We start from the raw sequence: 13,305 nt of genomic DNA, 5'->3' as shown, positions 1-13,305 counted from the left end.
ACCACATAATCAAAAAAGAAAAAAGCCAGAAGTGGCGCTGTGGCTCAAGTTGTAGAGCGCTAGCCTTGAGCTGAAGAGCTAAGGGACGGCGCCCAGATCCAGAGTTCAGGCCCCACGACTGGACCTAAAAAAAAAAAAGAAATATTCTCATGTTGGGTGCTGGTGGCTCACGCCTATAATCCTAGCTACTCAGAAGGCTGAGATCTGAGGATCATGGATCAGAGCCAGCCTGGGCAGGAAAGTCTGTGAGACTTATCTCCAATAAACCACCAGAATACCAGAAGTGGTACTGTGGCTCAAGTGGTAGAGCGCTGGCCTTGAGCTTGAGCTGAAGAGCTGAGGGATAGCGCCCAGGCCCAGAGTTCAAGCCCCATGACAAAAAAAAAAGAAAAAGAAAAAGAAATGTACTCATTACCTTACTTATGTACCTATAACCCCTTTATACATCACCTTTATAATAATAAAAAAAATTAAATAAAAAATACTTTTAAGCTTGTCTGCTGTTTTCTATATCACTTAAGCTATTTGGACAAGCTGGATGCCTGTGGCTCTTGCCTGTAATCCCAGCTACTTAGAAGGCTAAGATCTGAGGATTATGGTTTGAAGCCAGCTTGGGCAGGAAAGTCTGTGAAACTCTTATTTCCAATTAAATTACAGAAAAAGCCACAGATGGTGCTGGCTCAAGTGGTAGAGTACTAGACTTGAGCAAAAGGAGCTCAGGGACAGTACCCAGTCTCAGAGTTCAAGCCTCAGGACCGCCAAAAAGAAAAAAAAAAGATATATGGACAAAATGGACAAAGAGTTAATTGCTTTGTTTTTAGGGTTTCCCTCCCCTCCTTCTTTCTTTCATTTTTCTTTCCTTCCTTCCCAGTTTCTTTCTTTACTTCTCCTACTCCATTTCTTTGTTTAGTGTTTGCCATGTGGCTTAAACTCAGGGCCTAGCCATTTGTCCCTGAGCTTTTTTGTTCAAGGCTCATGCTCTAACACTTGAGCCACAGCTCTACTTCTAGCTTATTGATGGTTAATTGGAGATAAGAGTTTCACAGACTTTCTTGTCCAAGCTGGCTTCAAAATGTGATCCTCAGATGTCAGCCTCCTGAGTTTCTAGGATTACAGGCATAAACCACCAGCACCTGACCAGTATTTTTTTTTTTTTTTGCCAGTCCTGGGGCTTGAACTCAGGGCCTGGGCACTGTCCTTGAGCTTCTTTTTGCTCAAGGCTAGCACTCTACCACTTGAGCCACAGTGCCACTTCCAGCTTTTTCTGTATATGTGGTACTGAGGAACCCAGGGCTTTATGCTTGCTAGCCACATTCTCTAAGCCTTTCATTTTCTTTTCTTTTCGTCAGTCGTGGGGCCTGAACTCTCGGCCTAGGCACTGTCCCTCAGCTCTTCAGCTCAAGGCTAGCACTCTACCACTTGAACTACAGCACCACTTCAGGCTTTTTCTGCTTATGTGGTACTGAGGAATCGAACCCAGGGCCTCGTGCATGCAAGGCAAACACTCTATCACTGAGCCACCTTCCCAGCCCCTTTCTTTTCTTTTAATGCTGTTATCAGGGGCTTGAACTCAGGACCCCATGCTCTCTCATTAGCTTTTCTTTTTCAAAGCTTGTACTCTACGACTTGAGCCCCACTTCTACTTCTCATATTTTGCTGGCTAATTGAAGATGGAGTCTCATAGACTTTCCTGCCTGGGCTGGCTTTGAACTGTGACTCTCATGGACTCAGTCTCCTAAGTATGATTACAGGCATTTATTTCCCCCCCAGTACTGGGGATCAAACTCAAGACCTTATGCATGGGTAAGCATTTATCACTGAACAACATCCAGAGTCCTGAACTTACAGTTTTGAGGAGTTAGTACTGTTGTAAAGGAAATCCACCAGGGGAGTTTCCTGAAAACTGAGGCTATCATCAATGTCACCTGAAGGGAGCTGTTCTTCCATCTCTGAAATATACCCTTCACCTTGGTCCTCTTCTTTAGAGTCTTCGTGAGCCTCCTGGGAATTCCAGAAAACAAAGCAAACTTTTTAAAATAATTATCCCCATTGTGATTTTGCACAGTTTATTGTTTTTTGTTTTTATTGGGTCCGGTCATGGGGCCTGAACTCTGGGCCTGGGCGCTGTCCCTCAGCTCTTCAGCTCAAGGCTAGCACTCTACCACTTGAGCCACAGTGCCACTTCTGGCTTTCTTCTTTTTGCTTATGTGGTGCTGAGGAATCGAACCCAGGGCCTCAGGCATGCAAGGCAAGCGCTCTACCACTGAGCCATCTTCCCAGCCCCTTTGCACAGTTTATGAAGGCTGAATGTGAGAAGTTGATTATTCGTAAAGCCACAGGAGAAATTAGAGAAAATTGGCTTAACTAGACTTAAGTCAATGAAATCTTAATAATCTTTCGGGAGAATTTTAACTTTGGCATACCCTGTTTCTACATTCCAAAATGAAAGAGCAGCATTTACTCAATTCGTTGAACATTGTATTTTAAAAATCATTATCACCTTAGTTTGTGCTTTGAAGGCACTTAAAAAAAACTGTTTTATTTGTTTTGGTTCATCAAAGGGCTTGAACCCAGAACCTGCGAGCTGACCCTGAGGTTTTTTGCTTAAGGCTAGCATTCTACCACTTGAGCCACAGCATCACTTCTAGTTTTTGAGTGACTTTCCTGCCCAGGCTGACTTTGAACTGCAATCCTCAGATCTCAGCCTCCTGAGTAACTAGGATTACAGATCTGAGCCTGTAATCTAGTACCAGGCTAATTAAGTGATTTTTAAAAATTAAGATGCAAAGAGGTTACAATGCTCATATATCAGATTATTAATACAGTGCATCTTTTTTTTTGGTGCCAGTCCTGAGACTTGAACTGAGGGCCTGGGCACTATCCCTGCACTTTCCTGCTCAAAGCTAGTAGAGCACTAGCTCTACCACTTGAGACACAACTTTACTTCCAACTTTTTGTGGTTAAATCTTATGGACTTTCTTGCCCTAGCTGATTTCCAACTGTTTGTCCTCAGATTGTAGCCTCCTTAGTAGACAGGATTACAGTTGTGAGCCACCTGTGTGCAGCCTTCACTGGTTATTTTTAGGAGAAGGTCTTGCTTTTCTCCAGGGCACATGCCTGAGCTGTAATCCGCCAACTATAGGTTTCTAGTTGTTGCTGGTATCATAGGCACATGCCACCACCTTCTGTTTCTCTCTCAACCTTGCAAGTAGTTAGGATTACAGGCCCTAGCTGGCACCCAGCTCACTTGTGGTCTTGGAGTTACTGTAGTTGGTCAGATAATATTAACAATTGATTTTATATTTGATTATTTACTATAAGCCAAGTTTTGTGCTAACTGCTTGACATGAGTTGTCTTATTTATTTTGAGATAAGGTTTTACTAAGTTGTTTTTTTTTTTTTTGTCAGTCATGGGGCTTGAACTCTGGGCCTGAGTGCTGTCCTTCAGCTCTTCAGCTCAAGGTGAATGCTCTACCACTTGAGCTACAGCTAATTGGAGATAAGAGTTTCACAACCTTTCCTGCCCAGGCTGGCTTTGAACTGCGATCTCAGCCTCCTGAACAGCTAGGATTCATGGGTATGAGCCACCAGTGCCCGGCAGGGCTTTACTAAGTTGTTATCTAAGCTGGTCTCAAACTCCTAGATCAAGTGATGCTCCCACCTCAGCCTCCATAGTAGCTGGGAACAGGTGTAAGCCATATCCTGCTGAATTGTCTCACTTCAGCTTCTTAACAAATCTAGAGTAGAGCAGTGTTAACCTGTTTGTGGCAGAGAAAATTGAGATTCTAATTATTTAATAGCATGCCTAATATCACATAGCTAAAACTGGTACTAAAACCAGAATTTGGACCTAGGTTATCTGGAGTTGGGCTATGTTCTAACCACTCTGCTCTGTTTCATCAAGACCAACCAGACGTCTCATGTAAGTTATTCACTTACCTCTTCACTCTCTGTGAATAGTTCCTGAATTATATCAGTATTTGAGGGGACTAGAGTCATCTCTGGCTTTCTATATTCTCCCAGTAGCTTCTTTTCAGTTGCTAAGGGGTCTGCTTTGGTTAAAAGCTCTTCAGTCTCTCTGCAGGGCTCCCCATATCCTTCAGTAGCTTCAATTTCCCTTCCCTCTTGTTGCCTGGTTCCAGATGTAGGGCAGCCACCTTCAATTGGTTCTTTGCTGCTAATGCACAATGGTTCCATTAAATATGCTACCTGTAATCAAAGTTTATTATTAGATGCATAGGCATACCATTGGAAACCATCATCCATTAATCCGTAATGCTATATGCTTATGTTGTTACTGTGACTAGGTCTGATATGACAAGTAGGTTTACTTAATCAATTTAATCATTTTAAATTTAGCAAATATATATGTAAGTTAACTGCTGCCTCTTCCAAAAGTTTAAGCCTGAAAATATTCTTTGCTACAGAAACTAGAGAAAGAACAGGCACTAATTAAACTGGATACTAGTTGATCTTAACCTAGATTATATTGAATGTTCATTTGCAGGATGCATATAATCATCTGTCCTTATCTATTTCTGGTTCTTAGCCTTTGCCAAAGTAGTTGCACTTGAATTAATGTTAAGGATTCTCATTAAGGCAATCTGGAAAAAATTGTAATTTCTAGAACTCAGCTGCCTAAATATCCTGGTCTTAGAACATTTGGTGCATATTCTAAGTTGGACGCAGGTGGCTAACATCTGTAATCCTAGCTATTTAGGAGGCTGAAATCTGAGGATCACAGTTCAAATCCAGCCCAAGCAGGAAAGTCCATAAGACTCTTTTTTTTGGGGGGGGGGGAAGGAGTCCGGTCGTGGGCCTGAACTCTGGGCCTGGGCGCTGTCCCTCAGCTCTTCACCTCAAGGCTAGCACTCTACCACTTGTGCCACAGCGCCACTTCGGCTTTTTTTTTCTTCTGCTTATGTGGTGCTGAGGAATCGAACCCAGGGCCTCATGTATGCAAGGCAAGTGCTCTACCACTGAGCCGCCTTCCCAGCCCCCATAAGACTCATTTTCAATTAACCATCAAAAGCCAGAAGTGTAGGCATGGCTCAAGGGGTAGAGCACTAGCCTTGAGAAAAAGATCAGGGATAGCTAGGCGCTGGTGTCTCACACCTGTAATCCTAGTTACTCAGGAAGCTGAGATCTGAGGATCGTGGTTCAAAGCCAGCCCAAGCAGGAAACTCTGTGAAACTGTTATCTCCAATAAACCACCAGAAAACTGAAAGTGGCACTATGTATGGTTCAAGTGGTAGAGCACTCACTGTGAGCTGAACAGCCCAGGGACAGCATCAAGGCCCAGAGTTCAAGGCCTCCTCTCTCCCTCTCCCTAAAAAAAAAGAAGATCAGGGATAGCACCCAGACCCTGAGTAGTTCAAGCTCTAGGACCTGCACCACCTCACCCCTCACCAAAAAAAAAAAAAAAAGCCCCACAACCATTTGGTGCATATTCTACCACAAGGGCTGGGGACACAGCAATGAGCTAGTCATTACCATTACGGAGTTTATATTTTAGTGAACGATTTTAAGAGAGGAAGAAGCATGTAAGGATAATGCATTTTTGGAAAGTTAGGCCAAGGATAGCGGCATATGACCAAAAAACTAAGCACTAGGGAGCCTGAGGCAGTAGGCCAGGAGTTCCAAATATAATAGCTCACCATTACCTCAGAGAGAAAGTGAAGGAGGTTCTGGCTGCTCACTTGTTCGTTCTCTTCCTGAGATTCCTCACTGCCTCCATCTCCCAAAAGCAGTTCACTAGATTCTCTCCCTGGGCTGCTTTCTTCTAGTTCCTCAGTCTCTGGATCCTCAGTTTCCCTCCAGCTGCCTACATCAAGATCCAGACTGGAGTCCCATGAGCTGAAGAGGGACCTGCAGTCGTTGCTCAACTCAGACTCATTGGGATAGTCTCGTTCAGAATCCAACCAAACCCACTCACGCCCCATCTGTAAATATAGAGAAAAAATACATTAAATTCATTCAAATCAATATTTCTAAGGTAATGCCATCATCCACGTTCTGTAGAAAGGAGCAAGAAATTTCTTTCTGCTCACTAGTAAGAGTAAAACCTAGCTGAAGGTAGATATTGAAAAATGAAATGACAAACTAGTACAACCACTATGGACAGCAGTCTGGAGGTTCCTCAAAAAACTTAACATAAATCTTCCCTACGACCCAACCATACCACTCCTAGGCATCTACCCAGAATATCACAAGCCAGGATACCATAAAGACACTTGCAAATCCATGTTCATTGCTTCACTCTTCACAATAGCCAAGTTATGGAAACAGCCCAGATGCCCTACAATAGATAAGTGGATAAAAAAATGTGGTACCTATACACAATGGAATTTTACACAACCACTAGATTATGTCATTTGCAGGGAGTGAATGGACCTAGAATAAATCATGTTAAGTGAAGCCAAGCTCAAGATACAAAAGGCTCACATTTTCTTTCCTATGGGAAAGCTACATTAATACACCAGGACATGATACAGGACTCCTAAGTATTCACACAAAGTGAGACCAAAAGAGAATATTCTCAGGAGAGAAATACAAACACACAATGCCTGTACATCTGATCATAGAAAATAATTATAAAAATGAACTCTAGAAAATGGAAATGGGATTTTTTTTGTTGCTGTTTCTCTTTTCGTCAGTCATGGGGCTTGAACTCTGGGCCTTGGGCACTATCCCTGAGCTCTTCAGCTGAAGGCAAGCATTTTACCACTTGAGCCATAGCACCACTTCTGATTTTCTGGTTGTTAATTGGAGATGAGTCTCACAGACTTTCCTGCCCAGGCTGGCTTTGCTCCATGATCCCCAGATCTCAGCCTCCTGAGTAGCTAGGATTACAGGCATGAGCCACCGGTGCTTGGCTTTTTTCTTAATCTTCTTTGGGAGAGTAAGGAAAGATACAGAAATTGACAAAGCGTGAACAAATACATCAGTGATAGTCACTGTAGACACTATGTTGAAAAAGAACTATACAATTTGTGAGTTGTGAGGGAAAAACTTGGGAGCAAGGGAAGGAATGACATTGCCCAGTGCTCTGCCACTTGAGCCACAACTCCATTTCCAGCATATTGGTGGGTAATTGTCAATGAGTCCCATAGACTTTCCTGCCCAGGCTAGCTTCAAACCATGATCCTGAGATCTCAGCCTCCTGAGTGGCAAGGATTACTGGCATGAACCTTGGTGCCTGACTTTACTCGACTTTTTAACTTGAATTTTATCGTATTACAAAAAAGGGGATGGGGGAAACCTGGAAAATAACTGAACAGATTTCTTCTATCCCAAATCACCCATAAAGCAACTACAAAGCAGTAAATTTGAGGAGAAAGGAAGCATTTTCCCCAGTGTGTATGTATGTTAACTGTTATACTAAAACATCTTCAAGATTATTTTGCCACCCTTCTGGTCAAATCTGTCAATTTCGAATAAAAACAAACATTTAAGTTTTAAAGCTATCTTCCCTTCCCCATTAATATATTATCCTTTTCTTGCACCTTTATCTTTTGCTTCTTACAACTTTAGTTTTCTTGGTTCTGTGCTTTAATAATTTCTTTAGGGCTGGAAAGGTGGCTCAGTGGTAGAGCGCTTGCCTTGCAAGCCTGAGGCCCTGGGTTTGATTCCTCAGCACAACATATGCAAAAAGAAAAAAGCCGATAGTGGCACTGTGGCTCAAGTGGTAGAGCGCTAGCCTTGGGCTGAAGAGCTGAGGGACAGTGCTCAGGCCCAGAGTTCAGGCCCCACGACCGGACCCCCCAAAAAATAAAATTTCTTTAAAAGATGTATATAAGCTTGTATAGTTTTGAGTTGAAACTATGCACAGCTCATTACTGTGTCCCAACCTCTACTTGTAATTTTTTTTGGGGGGACGGGGGAGGTTGAGACAAAAACCTCACTATGCTCTTGAATCTGTACTTTCTGCCCGAGCCCTCTGGGTGCTGCAACTCAAGCACCTTCATACCTAGGTAAAGCTTTACTACTTATACGCATTCTGGTATTTCTCTATGCATCTAATTTCATTTATATAGCCTACCATTTTCATACAATCTTAAAACTTTCTCCTATTCAATATTCCCATCCCTTATTCCTATTACTAAACCTCTTCTTATATCTAATTAGATTTCTAACTGAAATACTTTCTTCCTATCTCTAAAACCACTCTTCCCAATTTTCTCATTCCTCTTACTAATCACCTTTCTTGTTTACTAAGCAAGTCTTCTTTCCAGTCTTTCTTGGAATATTTTTCTTCACTTCTGAATAAATGGCAGTCTTTTAGTTTTTCTCTTTACTTCAACCTACTATAAACTATTCAAGTATCAATTGCTGCCTTGAATATAAATTTCTGCCATCCCAAGTCCTTTAGTCTTATTTGACTGTATTCTTAACTATTCACTATTCGTTACAATGTTTTTGTTTTTTTCGCTCATGGGGCTTGAACTCTGGGCCTGGTGCTGACCCTCAGCTTTTCAGCTCAAGGCTAGCACTCACTTGAGCCACAGCGCCACTTCTGGCTTTTTTCTGTTTATGTGGTGCTGAGGAATCAAACCCAGGGCATCATGCATGCAAGGTAAGTACTCTACTACGGAGCCAACTTCCAGTCCCTTACTATGTTTTTATTGGTTATCTCTTTATTACCAAAGACTTAAACTTGGTTCACTTTTCACCATCTCTAATAATGCTTTTAACACATTTATGGATTGCCTTGAATTCTAATTATTTCTATTTCCTTACTAAAATTTACTAAAGTTTTAAAAGGTTTAAGACCTGTGATTCTTCTTAAACCCAACTTTCTGGAGATGGCGTTACATAATGCAAAATGCCATATTAATCAACTCTATAATAAAAGGCTCATAATTAGTTCACTACTGAAATTTTCTTAGTAACAGAATTCAGGTGATAAATTTGATCTCTGGTTTTCCACAGGGCTAGGGATTGAACATAGGACCTTGCACATGCTAGAATTGCCTACATGTCCAGCCCAAGAGAACTTTTTATTAGGTTAGCCTTCAAGCAGGAATATCAAGAACTCTTGGCTGGGCATGATGACACACATCTGTAATACAAGATACATGGGAGGCAGAGAATGAAGAATTGCTAGTTCCAAGAGAGCCTGGACAACATAACGAGACTCCATCTCCAAAACAAAAAGAAAACTCTCAGTACAAGAGTCAGACCCATAGAAATGGAAAGGAACCGGCAATATCTTACCCTGGAAATACCATCTGCAAAAGTGTTACGATACTTATTAACGTAAAAGCCAATGCCTCTTAAATGTACTCTCTTCTTTAAGCAATACATGAGCAGAATTCTGAAAACCTTAAATTTTCCCATTGAAGAAAATCTGAGTAAGATAGCCCTTACTGCACAATTCAGTATGTTAAAAATACAAATGTAAATTAAGTCCTCCTCTCAGCTGCAGCAGGTAGCTTGTAAGATGGCACTTCAGCTGTAACCTCATTTCCACAAATATTTAGGTAGGTTATGTAAAAGAAATCACTTATTTCACACACACTCACTCTCACACACACGCAAATGATACAACAAAAGCTAAATTTTTATTTATTGTATACACACACTTCACAGGTTTATTATTATTAAAAAAAAAGTCTGTACATTACAACCTAGTTACAACTAACTAGCTACACACTAGGGCATTAACATAGCCCATGATTTTTGCCCTAAAACAGGCAACTATGTTACTCCAACTTTCTGAGATTTTTCTCAGCTCATGTCATTTGGCCCGGTGTCTCCTCTTCTGTAACTGGGCCCATATCACTTTTTGACCTTTTGGCTAAGACCAAGTATGGAACTGGGCCCACAAGCCCAAGCTCTAGCTTGTTTACTTCATTTCAGGTTCAGCTCAAAGAGGGTACTTTGAGGATTCACTTTTTCATCTTCATATCTGCTTCAATGGCACAGCGGCGTCCCCTGGTTCCCCCATCCTATATGACAGCAGAGAAAGAATAGGAATGTAAGTGAGTTGGTTAGGAGGTAAGAGACAATGTACAACAAAAATGTTGGGAGATTTGTTTTCTTGGGGGAAGAGGAGAGAATCAGTAGGAAACTCCAGGAGGAGGAGGGCATTTTCTGTATTCCCACAGAGTAGCTAAAAGAACACCTTGTAGTTTGTGAGAGGAAATGTAGGACAGAGTATCTTGCTCATGCCCATCACAAAGGTCCTTGGAATCTACCTAGGGTCCCACAGAATGACTTATTAGTCATCCCCCCCAGGCCCAAATCATGTGCAAGGAATTGGAAGAGTAAATGAAAGGTGGCAGAGTCAGAAAAGGGAATGAATAATGAGGTTCTTGGCTAACATACCTGTCCAGCTGTTGGTCCCTATAAGAAAGGCCTTTCCTGCAGACTGACCCTGGCACTAGTTCCCTAGCACCTCCTGACAGTTGTTTTCCATGAGATCAGGACAATCAGGCTTCTTTCCATCTGCTGCTCTCTCCCTGCAGCCCAGCTCCTTCCTCTTGTGCAATACTTTGCTGTCTTCAATAGATAAACGATCCTATTAATCAGCCTTGCAATAGCCAGCCAATTGCTTGGGGATCCAGAGTCACTGTTGCAGGCCAATAAGAAAAAACGCAGATCATAGTGTTCTGTCTGTGGTACAGGCTGGGAGGCCTGTAGGCAAGATGAACTAGTGAAGACTTTTGCTGGGCCAGATTACTTTTACATTTCTATTATGCAAGGATTCTAAAATTTTTGGAGCTCACGAACCAAATCTGCCTATGAGGCAACAGTAAGAATAAAAATAACACCTTGCATTTGTATAATACTTTTAATTATTTCTTTCAAGCCCATTCCATACTTATTTCATCCTCACAACATCCCTGTGAGGTAGGCTGGACAGGTACATGATTATTAGTTTTATCACACAGTTGAGGATATCAAGGCCCCAGAAAATTTCCAATGACCTTGAGACCATGTAGATAAACTTATAGTCTGATGTCTCTTCCATTACATCATGTTTCATTGTTCCATAATAAACAACAGTCATAGTTCATGGATGGAAAGAATACGTCTTTAGGCTAGCTCTAGCTTATATAATTCCTCCAGCCGTAACTATGCACTGGTCACTGCTACTGAAATCTTTGGCTTAAGTTTTACTGAGCATTTGTGTATCAGGGATTTGTCTCAGAACTTAATTTTGGGAGAAAAACTGTGCTAAATACTGCTAATAGGAGGAACACTGTTTAGCACTGTTAAAAGCCAGGTAGCAGCTGCTGCTCTGAGTAAACTTCTACTTGTAAGAAAAGAATTGCTAAAAGGTGGAGTCAAGAAATGAGCAGATGCCTCCTAGACCTTTTACTCTAAAATATTTCATATTTCAGTCCAGTGATCTCATAAACAGTCTCTGCCCAGCCCACATACACACACATACACACACACAAAGACAGAAATGCAGAAGACAGTTTCTTATTCATTGACCTGAATAAAAAGAATTTCAAGATATTGCCATAGTCTACATGTTAGATTTCCCTCTGCCACCCACCCCCAGCAGGAGCAGAGACTCTTTCTGGCAACACCACCCCTTGCAGCCATTCAATACTTACAAAGAGAGAGAGAAGGAAGGCAGGAGAGCCCATGGGGACACTGTCCTGTTAGAGGACAAACAAACACTGATCAGGTTCCACGGAAACTCTAGGCTGCAAGCACCCCAAACCTCAGGACAGAGACACAAGCAACCACACACACAAAGACAAAATTTTAAAACTCAAGAACAAGAAGAAAGAGATCCAATCTAGCCTTTATGACTGGGAAAAAAACCCCAAAAAAACCAAAAACCAAAAAGTAGTGATCACCAACTGCGGAAAGCTAATTTGTTTCTCCCATCCTGAAAGCATTCTCACAAAGAAATATTTCACTCATATGCTGAAAATTTCTCCCATCTAATTGGGTCTCTCAGCAGATTTCTAAGAGCTGTGTCTTTTTCTTTTGGAATGTAGAAGCTTTGCAATATCAAGCAGCAACAAGGTTGTTTGGATGCTTCAGACTTCTAGCACCAAACACTTTTCCTCCTCACCTTCTCTGAAGCATCCTGTTTGCGGGTAGAATCTCTCCCTCGAAGACTTTTAGCACTAATTCCAGATTCAGAAGTTTGCATAATCAACTGTGTAGCCAAGAATTGCTGTAGGGAGAAGAAACATACAGAACTGGCCCAGTAAGAAAAAACTAAGACCCTTTAAGCTTTCTGAACAGGATTTTGTATAGTATATTTTTATTTTACTCAAATTATTTTTGACTTACTGAAATTTTAGCATATTAAGCTCTGATTCTAGAATAAATTTTTTTTGTAGTAATATAGGATCAAAATTTCTATCCTCTATATGAACCAAAGACCATTCAGCAATTAATGTGTCCAACTTTGCAAAGATAAAATATCTTTTCAATATCAACGTCTCAAAGGTGCCTGATAATAGAACTTTAGGAGAGAAGTAAACTATTTGGCTGGGAACCAGTGGCTCATGCTTGCAATTCTAGCTACTCAGGAAGCTGAGATCTAAAGATCACAGTTCCAAACCAGCCTGGGCAGCAAAATATGTGAGACTCTCTTTTTTTTTTTTTTTTGGGGTCCAGTCGTGGGGCCTGAACTCTGGGCCTGGGCACTGTCCCTCAACTCTGCAGCTCAAGGCTAGCACTCTACCACTTGAGCCACAGCGCCACTTCCGGCTTTTTTCTTTTTGCTTATATGGTGCTGAGGAATCGAACCCAGGGCCTCAGGCTTGCAAGGCAAGCGCTCTACCACTGAGCCACCTTCCCAGCCTGTGAAACTCTTCTCTTCAATTAATCACAGAAAAAGCTAATAGTGGTGCTATGGCTAAGTGTAGAGAGCAAAAAGGAGCCCAGGGACAACACTCAGGCCCAGAGTTCAAGCCCTAGGATGGAAAAATAAATAAATAATTTGTGATAAAAAAAAATTAAGAAACTCTCTTTGTTTCAGAACATATACCAGGTAAATTATGTATTTGCTAAGGTGTGGCATGGTGGGGCACACCTGTAATCTCAATGGTGGTGTAATTGTGTAATCTAGGTTGGCAGGGATAGAAGGATCAATATTCAATGCCACCTAGGGCAAAAAGCTAGTGATACTTCATTTTAATGAAAAAGCATATGATGGGGGCTGGGAAGGTGGCTCAGTGGTAGAGCACTTGCCTTGCATGCTCGAGGCCCTGGGTTTGATTCCTCAGCACCACATAAGAAAAAAGCCGGAAGTGGCGCTGTGGCTCAAGTGGTAGAGCGCTAGCCTTGAGCTGAAGAGCTGAGGGACAGTGCCCAGGCCCAGAGTTC

The 13,305-nt window shown here is 41.8% G+C and overlaps 1 protein-coding gene across 6 annotated transcripts in view; it reads right to left on the bottom strand.

The window, feature by feature from the left end:
• Positions 1–13,305, bottom strand: part of Brd8 (bromodomain containing 8) — a 54,277-nt gene that overhangs the window by 8,075 nt on the left and 32,897 nt on the right. For 2 of the 6 annotated variants that reach the window (XM_013020417.1, XM_013020420.1), the window contains 3 exons: positions 12,041–12,145; positions 11,571–11,615; positions 9,568–9,950 (listed from right to left, as the gene is read on the bottom strand). In XM_013020417.1, the coding sequence (XP_012875871.1) occupies positions 9,891–9,950; positions 11,571–11,615; positions 12,041–12,145 (210 nt within the window). In that variant the 3' untranslated portion in view covers positions 9,568–9,890. Of the gene's footprint in view, positions 1–1,846; positions 2,002–3,939; positions 4,210–5,663; positions 5,943–9,555; positions 9,951–11,570; positions 11,616–12,040; positions 12,146–13,305 lie in introns of those variants that run through there. The other 4 variants (XM_013020418.1, XM_013020422.1, XM_013020423.1 and 1 more) reach the window with 3 other exon arrangements.

This window comes from Dipodomys ordii, unplaced genomic scaffold (assembly GCF_000151885.1).
Source record: "Dipodomys ordii isolate 6190 unplaced genomic scaffold, Dord_2.0 Scaffold50, whole genome shotgun sequence".
NCBI lineage: Eukaryota > Metazoa > Chordata > Mammalia > Rodentia > Heteromyidae > Dipodomys > Dipodomys ordii.
The sequence above is the reverse complement of the archived record's forward strand: the minus strand, read 5'-3'. Positions and strand labels throughout refer to the sequence as shown.